General features: G+C 43.3%; 1 protein-coding gene across 3 annotated transcripts in view; it reads right to left on the bottom strand.

Moving 5' to 3' along the window:
• Window positions 1–10,932: 10,932 nt before the first annotated feature.
• The window catches only part of LOC142586048 (intermembrane lipid transfer protein VPS13A-like), a 935,034-nt gene continuing 927,908 nt past the window's right edge, over window positions 10,933–18,058 (bottom strand). For all 3 annotated transcript variants that reach the window (XM_075697293.1, XM_075697294.1, XM_075697295.1), the window contains 2 exons: window positions 16,148–16,274; window positions 10,933–16,073 (listed from right to left, as the gene is read on the bottom strand). In XM_075697293.1, the coding sequence (XP_075553408.1) occupies window positions 15,933–16,073; window positions 16,148–16,274 (268 nt within the window). In that variant the 3' untranslated portion in view covers window positions 10,933–15,932. The remainder of the gene's footprint in view (window positions 16,074–16,147; window positions 16,275–18,058) is intronic.

Genomic DNA, 18,058 nt, shown 5'->3' with positions numbered 1-18,058 from the left:
GAAATCTGGCGCTGCTGCGCTGTGGTATGCATGGGAATGCCGGTATATTGTGGATTCGGATTGGCATCGTTCTCGTAGAGACAGGACACCTTGAAGACGCGCTTGGCAAGTACTGTTCCGTCTGTCACAATGATTCATTTTCTACTAGAACAGCACATGAAAAGCTGTTTTAGCTTTACTATTACGCGAAAACATGTTTTGTTTAACTATGAGAACTTGTTATTGTGTGTACGACTACATGTTACGTAAAAAGTATCAGCGGGCCGCTAAAGTTGGAGGACAGACGACAACGTTCGCGCTCGCTTTGAAACAGTTGGTCGTCTGTTCTTGCTTTTCTTCGCTTGGTCATGCATGGTGGGTGAGTAAAGATGTAATATGCGTGAATGGAAACATTTTATGAAGATTTTACTTTGAGAACGCGTTATTTGCGTAGCCATATCCACGTTTTAGACGAAGCCTCTTACAACACCAGCCAACACGAGCCTCGCAGACACATATACCGGCATTCCCATGACGGCACGGTGCCCCCTTAAGAAACTCCCATAGACGGTGGCGCCAGATTACCCTCTAGGTGTTATAGTGAGAAACTCTATGGGTGTAAACTGTTCTTAGAGTGTGGAGGAGGGAGATCTGTGCAGGTCTGGAGTTCAGTAGTTCGTGTGCATTTCCACTCTGTTTTAGCAGCGCCATCTGGCGTCCATCTAGGTAAGTTCCATGCGCTGCCGCTGCTTACTTTCGAACCACTGCGGAAGGTACAGTTTCCCTTCTCTAAAGTTGTTCTTTATTCTATGACGAACACGCCACGGCGTTGCTCGGCGCCACCGTCATGCCTTCTCAAAAATCCCTAAACAATCCTGTCTCTAGGCACCTAGGATCAGGTCACGTGAGGGATTTTTGTACAATTTAAGACGCACGCGAGATTTCGATAGAGTTGTAAGGTGCTCCGTTGACTCAATAGACTATTGACTCGGCGGTCTTTGAAACCGCCCGTGTAGCAGCTCGAACTTGACCTTTGAGTCAACTGACTATTGGTTGGAAGGCCTTCCAAACGCCCGTGTGACACGGGTATTAGTGTTTCTCGGTATGCCCGACAAACATGAGACTTGGCAAGCAACCCAAGACGCAGTCATTAATTTACTATCGAGTAGAACTGAATGAGTTTGACACGAATGCGACAGAAAGAGCCCATCGTTTAAGTGGTTCATATGTAAGTAAAATATGTCGTCCTGTCATAGTTAAATTCTCAACAGTTAAAATAAAAGGACTTGTGCTGGTGCAGTGACCGAGGTTGAGAAGCCAAAACTTCTTGGTATCGGAGGACTACTGTCAGGCGATAAGAACTGCACGCAAGATGCTGCACAATTATGCCAAAGCATTGCCTGGTAGACCGTTTCAGCTTTGTTACGTCAAGCTTATTGTGAACCACAAAAAATACGCTTATGAAGCTAGCACGGGTGAGGTTCATGAAACTACTACTCATATTTGCATCAATGGCAGCAGCATGCGTAACGAAGATAAGACGCACTCTTTTCCTGGTCACAGCCACAACCCTCATGCTTGTTCATCTTCTAACACTGCACCTCTGTCACATGCACTGACATCTAATGCTACTTAACAATCGGCGAAGGGAAGTGGCCACGAAAAAGTATTATGTACTATCTCTGTGCTGTATATTAACATCTGTAGTATCATGATGAAGCATGATGCTCTCGAGGATCTTACTGATTCATGTGAAGCCGAAGTGATCGCTACAACCGAGACATGGTTGAATTTGAATATTTGTGACGGTGAATTTTTTACAATTTCCAAGTCATTGCAAATTTATCGTTGTGATCGAGAAGGAAGACAGTGCGGTGGCACTTTGCTTGCTATTTCAAAACATTTCAAGTCGTTCCTTATTAACCTGATGCCTACGTTAGAAGGGATATCATGTGGACTGATTGCTAACAATAAGATGCATGTCTTTGGCGTCTGTAATTGCCCCCCAGATATGGACATTAGCTTGGTTCACAATAACATTAATGCAGTTACAATGCAGTACCCATCAGCATCAATGATTACTCTAGGCAACTAATTATCCTTCCATAACATGGGTGTTATCACAAGCCGTGCCATTTTCTTCTAACGGCCAATGTTTCCTCGATACCTGCAACTTTTTCAATTTAATGCAGATAGTGACTATTCCAACTCGTGTTACCAGTACTTCATCACACATTCAATGACCAAAACTATTCATTCAGTGTCCTCCCTTCCTGGTCTTAACGATCACTGCCTGTTACACTTTTACATAAACATCAGCATGCCTGCTCCTATTACGGAACACAAGGTCATCTGCGACTGCAATGCCACAAACTTCAAAGCAATTAACCATGAACTGTCTTTTCTTACACTTATACAATTTTGATCATAGAACCACACGGGAAAACTGGGATCTCTTTGTTAACAAAATTTATGAACTTACTAGAATGTTTATTCCTCAGAAGCTCACACCTGTAAACTGTCCCGCACCCTGGTATAATACATACTTGAAGCAACTTAAAAAAAAAAAATATTGTGTCGCAGTGCAAAATTCCAGGGTACTAATGAATGCTGGCGTGCTTGAATGAAAACTTTGTGCGCAGTTTTTCAGTTCTGTGTACTAGCATGTCTGTTTTTTGCCTATGCCCAATTTTTTTCCCATGTCTACAATAAAAATCGAAGCTCCTGGCATTGTAAAACTGACTGAATCACTCCCAATGTCCTCTGCTTGTGGTGTTGACAATGTTAATTCGAAATTTCTTAAAGAAACAAAACTATGCTCTTTTCTTGTGCAAAATATTTCGACAGTCTTTGGATCAAGGTGTAGTGCCTCGTGCTTGGAAAGAGGCGAAGGTGGTTCCACTACATAAATTGGGAAGCAAACAATCGGTCATTAAGTACCTACCTATTCACTCAGTTGCATACCATGCGAGATTCTGGAGCATATAATCTTCTCTAATCTGGTCACCTTCCTAGACTCTAACTCCGTCTTTAGGAAGTCACAGCATGGATTTAGGTAACCGTTCTCATGTGAAACACAGTTTTTATGCTTTACCCATTCCTTACACACCATTCTAGATCGTGGTTCTTGGGTCGACTGTATCTTTTTGGACTTTTCCCAAGACTTTTGACAAGGTTAACCACCACCTATTACTCTCCAAGCTAGGAGCCTAAATATCAACAGCAAAATTGTAACTTTTTGGATCGAGTTCCTTTTAACTAATCGCTTACGGTAAGTTGCTGCCAATAATTCTACCTCACTGCAGTCACCTGTTACCTCTGGCATGCCCCAAGGCTCTGTATTGGGTCCTTTGCGTTTCCTCATCTATATTAATGATTTACCCGATTGTGTTAGCTCTTCAATTCACCTCTTTGCAGATGACTGTGTCATTTACTGTGAAATTTCAAGTAACCTAGACGTTTGTTCTCTGCAAACTGATATCTCTAATATTGCTCATTGGTGCAGAACTTGGCACATGAAACTAAACACTAACAAATGCTAAGTTTTGCGCATTTCACAGACTAGCAGACCTCCTGTTATTTATAACCTAAACGCTACTCTAGAATTTGTTACTTGTTTTAAATACTGGGGATTCATATAACGTCTGAGCTGGAACGATCACATTAACTACGTTAACAATGGCAATTGCATGCTGGGATACCTACGACGTAACTTTAGTTGTGTTCTTGTAAGTGTGAAACTAGCAATGTATAAAACACTAGTGTGCCCAAAACTTGAATATGCATGCTCTATTTGAGAGCCCTCTCAATTGCACTTAACTTTTTGAGATGATACAGAATAATGTAGCACATTTTATATTATCTATCCCACTACACTAGTAGTAGCACATCGATGAAACACACCTTTTCCTTGCAGTCACTTGTGTCACGTCGCAAGGCATGTTGTCTTACACTTTTCCATAAGGTATTCCATCATCCAGTTTTCAAAGCTAAATTCATTACGATCCCATCTTATCATTCAGTCTGCTTAGAACATCACCACAAGGTATACGTCACTACTTGCTGCACTAACACTTCTTTTTTATTCTTTTGTTCCACGCACGTACGATGACTGGAACCACGTTCCCTCCGATATCGTTTTCATTTCAGGCCACAACTTTTGTGCAACCATACACAATTACTTATTTGATGATGCGTGAAGTGTGTGTGCGTGCATACATGTTAATTTCTTTTTTTATATATACTGTTTTTCGCGTTATACCTTAACTCTAACTTTCTTTTTTGTTAGCCTAACACTGCTTCCTCACGTCTTTTGTAGATTATATTATATTTGATATCTTGTTTTTATTTAATGTACCCCACTCCCCTTTCTAAAGCTTTGTGCGCTTGAGAGTAAAATAAATAAATACTTTATATGCTCCATATAGCTCATGTGGAATGCCAGCTTCTCAAGTCTGGTCTTTGTTCTACCCTTGAGTATGTTGATGAGGAAATAAAGGGATGTGGGGTATTACATTACTTTTTTTTATGGATGGTGGTGATGGTGAAACTTTATTTCCGAAAAGGTCCTGAAAGACACCCGACTGTTCAAGGTGTAGATGGCACCTCCAACGTTGGGACGGGGAGCTCTAGGTTCTCCACCACTTCGCGGGCCTTCTGGGCAGCCCAGAGTTGGTCTTGTAGCTCGCTGCTCTTAAGGGGGGACACTGTACTTCAAATAATGTCCATGACGTCTTCTATCAATATTCATGAAACTTTCTATTCTTGTTAAGACTTTTGTGCTGATTTCAAATATGTAATTATTTTTCCAATAGGCCATTTAGTTCTGAAGGTAAATGAAATTCATTGTTCATAATCTGCACAAACAATAGGGGAAAAAAAATGCGCTACAAAATTCATATTGGCACATGCCTGGGTACTAGAAAACATAAGGAATACAATGGTAGGAATACTATTTTGATACAACAAATATTAGTAATTTTATAGCAATTCAATCTTTACTGTTCGAATTGTGGCTACCCCACTATCTGATCTAAAGCTGAATTGAAAATTTTTAAAGCATAAATTCCAAAATCTGACCCTACCACTGTGTACCTTGCGCACTCAGCTACAAGCCACAACAAAAATTATGGCTCTATCTGCTTTGAAGGCAGAGATATCGCCGCGGCAAATCAGCAACAAGTCAAAAGTCGGTGTTTTGAGAAAACGAGAAAAAAGGAATACATTCACTTTTAATCAAAAGTACAGAAATAATTTTGCATTATTTTGCAGTGAAAGTGGCAAAAAGCCACCAGGAATATAGTCGCTCTGACCACGGCCACCCAAATGCGGCAAAAACATCGTTATTTAGCGCCGTTCGCCGATTCCCGGTGGCTTGCATCGCGCGCGCGGCAAGGTTGTCGTTCACGCGGGTCGAGCTCCGCGCCGACGCGATATCGCCGCAACACGCGCAAGTGATAACGATCTTTATGGCGAGGCCAGATTACCGTTCGCTTTTGCCTCCTGCGACGCTGCCGCCGCACACCTTGCACTTGACAAACGACATCAGTGCGTTCACGGAGTCCTACTGAGGATAGCGAAGCCTGCCTCGGCGTCGACTGGCGCGGCTGCAACGCCGTCGGCGCGAGTGAGCAAATCCAACACCCGCTTTGTTGCTGGCGTTGACGCAAGAACTCGAAGTTTTTTTTGAGCATTCATCTCCCTCTGCAACAAATCCGCACGCTGCAACATTGCAGTGTCACGCCGAACGCGGCCGCTGTCTGTAATGATTTCACTCATTTGTGAGCTGGCTAAGCCTACTTCGGCATCGTCCGCGGTTTCGGCATCATTTGCGGTTGGCGGCGAGCTACTCTCGATGCTTTCAGAAGGAATGGAGCGCTTTTGAAAGTTATAAGCTGATCGCTTCTTCTTTTTGCCGAACTTGTGCCTCGTGGCGAACTTTCCCGGTGGATCGGACATCGTTGGGCATGTGCCAACAAACCTACGAGACGCGCGGTCGCGTCGCCTCCGGAGTGGAGCAGACGATGGGAACCTCGCGCAGCCAACCACAGCACGCGTTTTTGGTCACGTGCGCTAGTCAACGAATCGGATCGCGCGTTCGGGCTTTTTTCCTCCCCGGATTTCAACGTCACTGGCGTACCGACGGAGTCACTTTTGGCGGGAAATTAAAGAAGGAAGGCTCCTCTTTCCAACGAGACCCAAGATGGCTGAGATCGCGCGCATAGAAAAAGAGCTACGCGCCGCGATAAAAAGGGCTGTTTTTGCGCGGAATTCAGCTCACAGTGATGTTATAAATTGATATTGCGGACGAAATACTCTTCCCTGAGATTCGAGACTTGGTGAATTAAAGGAATATTAGCTGTAGATATCGAAAATTTCATTTTCAAAAAATCGATTTTTTCGTGATTTTTTCGCCGCAAAGATCCGTGTCCCCCCTTAAAAGCGTCATCCCACTTGTTCTTGTCCTCCAGATAGGAGGCTTGCATTGCACATTTCCACAACATGTGTCCCAAGTTCACGTGTCCATCACACTATGCACAATTGAATGATCTGTTGTAGTCCAGGTCAATTCGGGTCATACGCCAAGGATTGGGGTACGAATTCATCTATAGCAAGCGGAGAGTGACTGACTGTGCCCTGTTAAGTCCCTTCTTTGGAAGAGAAAATTCTCTACGTCCTAAATAGAAGTGCTTGGCGAGGTCATTACATGTCTGAAATTGATCTTTAAAGGCCTTAGGAGGAGACAAGGGGGTCTGCAGGGGAGTGTGGCTGGCAAGTCCTCGCATGGCCGTATGAGCGGATTCGTTAAGGTTCTAATGTCCTCCCACAAAATTGCCCATATGGGCTAGGAACCAAACTGTAGAGTGGAGGCTAATGGATCTACCTTCGAGTAACTTGGAAACCTTTGCATCTACCACTCCCCTAGCAAAGGTGCGAGTGACTGTCCTAGAATCACTATAGATTACCAAGCGCTGTGGATCTAGCAGAGTGAGTGCAATGACAATTTGTTTGGCCACCTCCGGATTCTTGGTGTAAACAGAGTGTGCTGCAGGCTCGTTCGTGGGCATCTATTACGGCTACTGAAAAGCGTCACGACTGACGCTTGGGTGGCACGACCTGGGTGGCACGACCTGGGTGGCATCTATGAAGACAGCATCTGTAGTAGCCTCGGCAAGAAGAGCCTTTGCGGGGGCGAGCCTTCTCCCTTGGTTAAAGACTGGGTGGACGTTTCTGGGAAAGGGACGAACCACAATCGCATCCCTGATTTCTTTGCCAAGATGTCTGACGTTATCCTTTTTGCATTCTGTAAAAATTCCCGGAGTGACCAGGATGTCTCTGCCCGCTCCAGCGCCTGACAACCAGACTACCTGCGCTGTGTGCTGAGCCTCAGCAATTTCAGCAAGAGTATTGTGTGCTCTTAGTTTCAAAGAGCTTGGTGGATGCGTTGAACGGTAGCGCCAGGGCTACCTTGAAGACTCGAAGGATGGTGGTATCGAGGAGTTTCTCTTCTGTTTTCTTCCAATCGAGCATAGCTGCAACATATGACAAAGGACGAAAGCGTGAATGAGCCTAATGGCACATTCCTCGCTCATGACTCTATTTCTATTAATTGACAATGTGTCGAAACATTCGTAGAACATTCTCCACTTTGCCAGTTATCTTTTGTATCATCAAGCCATTGGATCCGTTATCTTGAATAGTTAGTCCTAGGACTCTGATCGACCCTACTTCAGGGATGCGGTTACCACTTATGTCAAAGAGCTCAATATGGCACCTACTATCTTGCTCCCAGCCCTTGGGTTTTCGTCCTGGCCTGGAAGGACGGTAAAAGAGCAATTCCAAATTTCTTGACAAGCATTTGAGGCCCGCTAGAGAAAGGCAGAGTTCCGTGATCCTCCTGCATTCGAGCCTCCAACTCTCTGTCGCTGCTCCCAGCACTCCACAGAGTAACATCATTGGCATAAATGGTGTGTTCGACACCCTCAATGTCCAACAGTCTTTTGGCCAACTTGGCCATGACCAGATTGAACAGGAAGGGAGAAAATATCGAGCCCTATGGAGTGCCCCTGTCACCTAGTGCATAAAGTTCTGATTTTAAGTCGCCAATGTGCAAGGAAGTGGTTCTGCCGTTCAGAAAAGATTGAATATAGCGGAAAAAGTGTTCACCAAGATTAAGATCCAAAATGGCCTGAAGAACTGCGATATGGCGTACAGTGTTGAAAGGCCCTGTCTACATATGACCCTTGTATCGCAAGTGACCCTTTCTATGAGCCTCTTCTTAATTCTAAGCATAGCATCCCGGGTCGAAAGTCCTGGACTGAATCCGCTCATGGTGTATGGAAAAAGTTTGTTCTCCTCCACATGGTTCGCGAGCCGGTTAAGCACAACATGTTTTGCGGCCTTACCGAGACATGACGTCAGAAAGATAGATCTGAGGTTTGCAAGCCCAAGAGGTTTGCCCGGCTTGGGAATGAGTACCGTACGTGCATGTTTTTATTCATTTGGAATGCGGCCCTCTTTCCAGGTTTTTGTTGATCTGCCTGGTTAGGTAATTGACAAAATTATTTTCGAGGTTGTGCAGAAGTCTGTTGGAGATCCCATCGGGGCGAGCGGCAGACCTACTGTTAAGCTCCCGAATCGCAAGGCGAATTTCACCTTCCGAGAAATCTCCGTCAAGGGCGTGATTGGGAGACCCCGAGTATCCGACCGAAAGGGGGTTGAACGATGGTGTCCTCTTGAGCGGCAGGTACTGACTAGCTAGGTCATCCAACAGCTTGTTATCCGCCATTTCTTTTTTCGCCTTGTGAATAATTTTGCATAGTAGCGACTATTGAGCGGATTTGGACTTGGAGCCACTCTCATCCAAGAGATGTTTCAGGTGGCCCCAGCCACCGCCTTTGCGGAGTCTGCCATCCAGGGAGAGGCATACCTCGTCCCACTGCTGTCTGCACAGAACTCTACAGTGTTCCTCAATTTCCTTATAAAGTCTCCTGTTCAACCGCTGACCTTTGCACTGTGCTAATATCGATTGCTTGGCCTCGAGGAGATGAGCGTGCCTGGAGTCCATCTTATCCATTTGGACGTCCGTGACAATAACCCTCTCCGACGCCCTGATGTCAGATCCGAATTGCTCTACCCAGTTTTAGAGCGGCGGATCAGCTGTAGCGGGGGCGAGTGTTGGGGGGGGGGGGGTCTCAATTTATGGAATTTGTCCCAATCAATCAGCTTATATTCCCTTAGCTTCATAGCGACTATCTCAAGTTTGATTGTTATTATATAATGGTCACTGCCCAGATCAATGTTGGTACTGTCCCAAATGGACTCCTCAATACCCCTGACAGAAGTTAGGTCGGGAGTAGAGTACCCGCACAAGGAGGTATCGCATCTAGTTGGATGTTTGGGGTCTGTAATAAGTGTTAGACTAAGGTCTGAAGCGTGCGTCTACAGCCTCTCCCCCTTGCTGATGGGGAAGGGGTATCCCCATGCTTGATGAGGTGCACTGAAGTCCCCCCCCCCAACAAGCAGAGGAGACTCCCTAACAAGTTTAGTGACCTTGGTTAGGATGGATTTCAAGCACTGTCTGGAATCTTTAGGACTGCTGTATAAATTGAGGAGAAATATGCTGCAGCTATTGCCTAGGTAACTGTTGGGAACAATCTCAACCGCAATAAATTCAACATTACTGTGTAGCGTGCGGAGCTAATGTCGGACATAAGAAATCTTCCCATTTATCACAATGGTGACACCCCTGCCTCTATCTCCTCTAAAAGACCACCTTGTAGCCTGCGAAGAGATCGATCGTCAGTGTTTTTTGGAGCATAACTGCGTCTGGTTTTTCAGCCTCCAATTTAATTAACTGCAGAAGGGCAGCGTGTTTAGGACTGATTCCCCTGCAGTTCCATTGCCAAACTCTGAAATTCTTATTAGCTGGTACCACCCTGATTATTTGGAGATATCTTATTCAAATGAGAGTTACTGCGAGACCTGCCCTGCATTGGTAGTTTTTTGGGGCAGATTTTCCCCATGACAAGAACTATCATCTCATTAAGATACGTCTTAATCTTCTGCAGTTCGATTCCCAATTCCTCCTTGCTACACTCAATACGACTAAGTCGGTCGTTGATTTGTCCGATGCTATCGTTAAAGGTAGAGAGAGCCTCCTTAATTTCAGACTTCGCGTTGGTTTGCAACTGGTTCGACAGATAAAGGGCCTTCTTTTTCAGAGCTGGGCAATGGTGGGCCCCACCTTCTAGCATTATCACCTCACCTCCACAGACTTTGGAACCTCATTAACCAACGGACACTCCGACGAAACAAACTTGTTATGAGTGATTTCTCTGTGGAACTCAACTAACTCTAGTGTAAGCCTATCGACCACCACCCTGAGGCTGCTAGTCACCTTTTCTAATGATACAATTCTGTTCCTCTCTATATTGTGCTAATGGCAGGAAGTGCTGCACTTTTTCAAACACAGATGAATATCTGCACAGGAAAAGAAATGGCAGCACCAGGCCTTTCAATTAATGCAAATAATTAAGTATGCCAAGTCTAGTAAAACATGTTGTTGGAGTAGTTGGTGCATCGTATTTAAGAAAAGAAACAGCCAAAAAAAAAAGAGACGCACACAGGAAACAGTGCCAAGGAGGTCTGGCAAAGTTCTCATACACAGAGGTTAAGAAACTCAATTGCTAATTATTTGGGAGGCACACACAGAAAAGGTGGCATAAGCCGCATTATCATTTTTTTTATTCATGCAGTTTGCCACAAGGCATGTGTAGTCAAAAATGAACAAAAGTGCATTTAATAAGAGCATGCAGCCCTGTGTAATGCAAGTGCTGCAGTAATGAGTTTGCACATATGTTGTCCATTACCTAACAGATGCAATCCTCTGGAACATTGGACTTGTCGGGTCTAAAGTGCTCTTGGCTACAAAGGAATGAAAACACATGGTAGTGCAGATGAACAAAATGGCATTTATTGCACTTTCATACACAGAAATGCCAGCTAGCCAAACTACACACAATCAATGGAACAGGCTGAGGAAATGAGGGGGTTCAACTTGCCATGGAAGCATACCAAATGAATAGGTTTGCCCCATGCAAGACACCAATTCCTAAGTCAATCGCAAGTGCAGTCAGGTGAATGGAGATGCATTCCAGTGATTAGGAAAGGCTTTGCGTATTGGTGCCATGGAGTGCTCAAACAAGTGTGTGGTTGGACTGCACGTGACGCCGTCCTCGTGCCAAAAAGAAAGGAAGCCAGTTCCTTTTGCAGCTGAGTACCCGTGCCATGAGGTGGCGCTAGTATTGAAACACTCACGCCATCTCTCTCACTACTATGTAACTATGACTTCCTCCACTGTGCATGTACTAAGCATGGAAGCCGTATATTAGGACAGAAGACGTAAGCCATGCGGGAAAAGCATAAAGGGATGTTCAAGTATAGCATCCTTACAGGCTTTAGTTTGGGTTGCTTGAGCATTGAATTCCAATTCAAGTTTTATTTCCTTGAGAGCAGGAGCTGCGACAAAAAGCTCAGATGAGCTTGACAGGGGACCCGACCCATTTGGTATGACAGCAATGCAGCACATGCACAAAAGAAAAATGAAATGAAATATAAGGCCTAAAATAAATCATACAGACAATAATACAAGCACACATAATTATAGACAAAGATAGATATCTACCTATACACCTATATATAGATAAACATACACCAATCCTTGTTGGCAGTACAGCCTAATTTGAGAGTTTGAGTTACAAGAAACTTCGAAATGTTTAGAAATAAGTTATTTAGGAGAGACGGCACAGTGTAAAGTGAGCAGCTGTGAAAGAGTTGCCCATTACCAATGTGTTCACACATATTTAAGATACCTAGGCCACCAAATTAACTCGCAATGTGGTCAGTTGATGTACGAAAAGTTTCAGAGCAAAAATATGGTGGTGTGGCCACATTTATAGAGCATGCATGATTCCATTTGGTTCAAAGCTGTCTTGTTGCTGGAATTCCAGAATCATGCTTAAAAATTAACTTTATGCAAATTTAAGATACAGCACAAATGACAAACCAAAATGATGTGAATGAATACTGAACAAATACCTTCAATTTGTTTTCTCAAATATGTAGTGTACTGTAGAAATGAAACATGTTTATGAAACTCTCGAGTCTTGCATTCCAAGTTAACCCTACAGTCATGTGTGACAATCTTTGGACATAATGGAGCCTTAATCTGTGACAAACATGGACAAGCTGTGTGCCACACAGTTTGCACACACTGTCACCTTGCATTGCTGTGCCAGTACATATTATAAAGTTATTATTCTAATATATTTATTTGTTTTCACTGTGATACTAAGAGCAAAAATATGGTGGCCATATTCGTAAGTGTATGCAAGAGATAAATGCATTGTTATGTGATTGTGATTACTTTAACATAGATCTCAGTGAACATTGCACTTCACAAAATTAAATTACATCAACGAGAACCAATGTGTCAATTATTTGAGACGCACAGGATATGTCTGAGGAAAGTTAAATGAAAATAAATAACTGTGTAATATATAAAGACCTAGTCAATATTCGTAAATGCAATGACAATTATTTGAATGAAAGAGTCCAAAGTGATTTGTGTGCCTTCAGGGTTTTCATGAACATTTATTTTCACTTTTTTTTAGATATGGTGCTGAAATCTGTCGTAACACAGGAAGAAAAGCACAATGTTATCCTCATGTAATTTGCTAATCACTCCTGCCTTCATGCATTATTAAAAATTTGCATGTGCACAATACTTCAATGTCTCGATCTATTCACAGCATGAGCCCATCTCTGGTAAGAATGGAAGCAGCATTGAGAGGTCAATGGCAGTTCCCTTGGTCTTTCCTTGCACTCTGTCAGTGGCCTAGCTGAAGAAGTTGGAATGTATTTCCTTGAATGTGCCTCCTGTGCATCACATTTAGTGCTTGGCACTAAACGTGTGCAGCAGAACCTCGTTCGTACGTTCTTCAAAAAAGAAACACAAGAAAAAACAGACTGGGAATTGTACAATCTAAAATCACAAAACAAATTTAGCAGACTCGACTGTAGTTGACATTTATATATTGCGGAGCGTTGCGTGAATTGTTGCAGCATGAGACGCCGATGTATGTCGATATAATGGGGACCAAGCGGCCCAACATGTATGCTGCCATTCTTGCTGCTTCAAAAAGCTTACATTCGCACTCCTTGACTTCAGCCCGAATCAGCAGCTTCTTCGGGAGGAGAATTTTCGCAGGAAGCTTTGACTTCCTGCAAAAGCTTCGGTGAGAATCATTGCAGCTTGCGTCAGCTAGAAAACGCATCATACGATTGCAATTTGTTGATATGATGAATATTAGTGCCAAAGCATCGTGTTTTTCGTGAACATATCACAAGATAAAGAAGAAGTGTAACTGTAGGGAGTCATTTCTTGCGTTCTTGACTGCAAACATTGGTGGCAGTAAATCATACAAAATAGGATCGTATCAACGAGGTTCTACTGTATAAGGTATTATGTAAAATTCTCCCTGCCATGTAGCCTGTGCAAACATTCTTTGCATGAAGTACTAAGAGTACGCGAAAACTCGTCCTAGCTTCAAGTGCCTGACAAGTCCAGCTTACTTTCGAAGGCAAATTGATCAGGTGATTGCATATAAGAAAGGTCTCGATGCTTCCTGTGTGGATAGCCATTGTTTCAAAAGCCTAAATAGCAGAAAAATAAGAGAAACAGAAGCTATGGTAAGAGGGTGCAGAAGAATCATTTTCTGCATGTTTAGTGGTATACTGTAACAACTTACTTGTAAGCTCTGTATTTTGCACTTGCAACCAAATGTAATGTTTTTGAATAACTAGTATAGTGCCCAGGAAAACACATTGCACGCCACTCAAAAACCATAAAAAGTTGTTTACAGCACACATTCATTCGCTTCAAAAATCAACTGTTCCCCCACATAGCACAGGCATATCGCAGCTAGCACTAATTCCAGCTAAGTCCACAATACTATTTTCTTTAGCCTGGTCTAACTTAGAAGAGTAGAAAGCCACAGGAACAAAACATGTGCTGTATCGTTATGATTTTATTTAATTGCAGTATGCTTCAGTAATGTCACAGATTATACTTGAGCATTTTTTTTTCTTCAGTGCTTGCAAAATTGAAAAAAGTGTTCGAAGGCGTTATCACTATTTACAGGGCGGGCAAGGAGTTTGAGAACATTACAACAACTTTAGAAAAAGCAATAATATTTTATACAAAAATAAGTACATTTGTGCCCAATTTCCTTGACTGTTGAGTGAAACCACCTTGAGCCTCAAAAACTGATTTAATTTGGCTTAGAAATGGCTGCATTGCTGAGAATTCCACAACAGGACCTTCCAGTCACTTTTTCACATTGTGCGGTCATTTGCTAGTCTACCTCATAAAGACATTCTATACCCACCATGGCTGCTTAGTGGCTATGCTGTTGGGCTCCTAAGCACGAGGTTGCGGGATCGAATCCCGGCCATGGCAGCTGCACTTCGATGAGGGCGAAATCAGAAAACACCTGTGTACTTAGATTTAGGTGCACGTTAAAGAACCCCAGGTGGTCCAAATTTCCGGAGTCCCCCACTACGGTGTGCCTCATAATCAGAAAGTGGTTTTGGCAATTAACCCTATAATTTAATTTTAAAGGCATCCTAGATGCAGTCTAGTGGGTTTAAGTTATGGGAACAAGGAGGGTGTGCTTTCAGTGTTCTTATCGCTTCACCACAAGTGACTTGTTGCCATTGAAAGCCATGCGCTTTTTCTGACCCTCAGGACAGAGGACCTTGTGAGGTGGAATCTGCAAGTTGCCTTGGCTAGGCTAAACCAACTTGGAGCAACTGTATTTATTTTCATCCCCTGTGTCAGAATGCCTACCTCTGAACAATCATGCAAGATAAGTGACAAAGCAGCTGATGAGGATAAATGCCTAGAGAGATGTAATGAGGGTGTTTTCCAAAGTTGTGTTCTCAAATACCCTGTGCACCCAGTACTTCTACTTAGCTTTTTTTTCAAAACACAGGCACTAAAACTACAACCTGATCTGATTCAGGGAAAACAGGGGGAAGGCGGGAGATGGAAATTCAAGACAATCAGCAAAACGGGAACAAGGTGAAAGCGGGAGCCAACGTTTCAACAAGTGGACTTGTCTTTTTCAAGGCGACATAAGTCGACATAAGTCAAAACAAGTCCAGTTGTCGAAACATTGGCTCCTGCTTTCACCTTGTTCTCGTTTTGCTCAACCTGATCCGATGTATCACAGTATAGATTGTGGCCAATATATTTTCATATAAAAAATAAAACATAACCATTAAAAGAGAGCAGATTTCTGTGGTGAGAGCTAATCCTCTGGAACAGTGCAGTAGAGATAAAGAGGGCATTTCTTCGGCAACAAATATTAGTTTGTTGCATTGGATATTAGTAAGTGGGTGATAACTGATGATGGGTTTAAACTGAAATACAGTAGTTAACTATTTTAGCAACCCTTTGTAACTGTGGAACTGAAGCTGGTTGTTCCGGCCTCTATAGTGTAATCCCAAGCCAAGCATCCCAATATGTTGCCAGAAAGCTGTGCAGCACCAAAATATATCATGCAAGGTCCAAACTGGTGCCAACCTGCTACAGCACTCACCAGTTTCAATTCCACAAGGATGTGTGTAAAGTAGACAAATCAATAGAGCACAATTCATGATGGCCAATGCCATGACTAGATTGCTAAAAATTACATCCCTAATGCACTGTTCTTAAGCTTTTGATTAAACACTTGATATACCAGCAGTACAGACAAATTCATTTTGGCTTTGCGTGGACAAGCACATATGTGTATTTGAGTGCTTGCTGCTTTTCAAGCCTTTGTCTTAAGGCAGGGCCTAGAATCATACAGTTCAGCAGCACAAAATGAACAGCTATTTCAATTGACTTAGCCATCAAGAGAGCAGGGCCTTTCTTCCATGGTAAACAGCAGAGCTTTCTCAATTTTCAGCTTCAGCCACTTGAGTAAATCTTGATCTTGGCAAACAAGGAAGCGCTCACTGCCTGTGAAACTTGCTATGGATTCATCCTGTGAGAAACAAGATCCTTAATAGAGCAGCTGCTCAGGGCAACCCCACAATGACAGTTCTTCTTGGACCTCACCTGTCTGACCCGTATGACAAGGCTGCTGCAAGAGATGAAGGGCACCGAGACTATGTCCTCCAATCGGATGCTCCACTGGATTGTCCAGCCACCCCAGGGTCGACATTTTTCCAAGAGAAACACATGCCTAACAAGAGGAGGGTGAATGCATACACTTAGTATAAAACGTTGTACTCACTTCCACAAGCAACAGACAAATCCACAGCAGACTGATCTCACTAGGTGCAGAGCACATGCACGCCTGTCCTAATGGCACCGGAAGTGCTTGGCAGCACCTTGCCATTTTTAAGCTCATGGCAGCATAGATTTGAGTGCAGAGGCCAGCTTCCCTGTGGGGTCTGTCAGTGGATTACATGGCTTCTTTTCTTCTTTGCTGACAGGGTGAAGGGCACATTTTGTGAGTCTCCTGCCACCTGAATCTACAGCACAATGCCCCAAGGGTTAAGCTGATTTGTCAGGAGAAAGACCACATGCTTTCAACCACAGTGGCCATTGTATCTGCTCAGGACTATCAGTATCTTCTGCAGCAGCGACCATGCTTGCCGTGAGATCAGCCTACAGTCCACGCAGAAATGGTGTTTGTAATGAAGCGCTTATTTCAGGCAAATGGTGTTACCGGTTATTTGTTGTAGGCTTTTTCAGTTGCTGCATTGGGTCCTTTTGCCAACTTCTGCATTTGTTTTGTTGTTTTGTGTTTGAACAAAAACATTGTTTTTGTTCCAAAGGTGATCTTTGCTTTCTCGATTTATTCAGTTTTGTCTATGCCTTCCATTGCAAGGTGGCTGAGCAACTGACCGCATGTGTGTCACGAAGTTGACCATGTTGTGTGTGTTTTACACATTGTACCACTACAAATAAAGATCAGTTGACAGCAAGTGCACCTGTCATGTTTGCATAAGAACCAATTAGACCAGCTTTCCACTCTCATGCAGAGAAACATCATGTTCTTTTGGCGTGACTTCCTGACATATATCACCAACAATTAACAGAGGCATCACACTGCTTCTATTATGCTTATACAGATGACTTTCGTTAATTGAACTCCACTTAGTTTGAAGTTTCAGATAATTTGATCCTAACAGAATGTCCTGGCCAGCATCCATACCCTTCTATGAGTGAAGACCGTCATTATTTCGATACTCAAATTGGCCCTCACTGAAAAATTCGTACTTGACTGGTCCCCATACACATGCCTTACCCCAATAACCACTGGAATTGTGACTTGGATGGCTGCCCCAATAACCACTGGAATTGTGACTTGGATGGCTGCAGCATCTTTCTTGAAGCCCTGATGGACAGTAACTTCATCAAAGGTGTGCCATATACGAGCAAAAATGCCGCTTTCTGACCTGTCTTCAGCAAATTTTCAAGCGAAAGTGGCAGTTCACAATTAAATGATTACCACATTTACCCAATTCTAATCTGCAATTTGATTTAATATGGGTTAAAAAAGTTGCCTGCACATTATACAGTGATACACAAGATAGGAACTGCATTCACAGTGTTGACAACAGCGTAATGTCAGAGCCAATTTAAACATCATCACTACTGTCCTCACCACAACTCTCATCACAACATAGCGACAGAACAAGCTTTTGCGTGGCTTGGCTCATTCAAAAGATAAGTTATTTCATGTGCTAAAGGTAGTCAAAACAGAGCTGTGTCAGCTGTTTTTGGTGTGTTGGAATCTTGCATGTGTCACAAGCATGTGCTGGTGGACTAGTTGGTTAAGCATGATTACAAAGACGGCGCCGAATAAAACAACACACGAAGAAGGGAGACAAAAAAAAAAAGCACCTACGTGCTTGTCTCGTGTCTCCCTTCTTCGTGTGTTGTTTTATTCGGCGCCGTCATTGTAATAGTGTGTCACAAGGTGAACTGGTGAATCGGCTGGCAGATGTGTAGGCCACC

The sequence above is a fragment of the Dermacentor variabilis genome, chromosome 6 (assembly GCF_050947875.1).
Source record: "Dermacentor variabilis isolate Ectoservices chromosome 6, ASM5094787v1, whole genome shotgun sequence".
Classification (NCBI taxonomy): domain Eukaryota; kingdom Metazoa; phylum Arthropoda; class Arachnida; order Ixodida; family Ixodidae; genus Dermacentor; species Dermacentor variabilis.
This window is presented reverse-complemented; position numbering and strand designations above follow the sequence as displayed.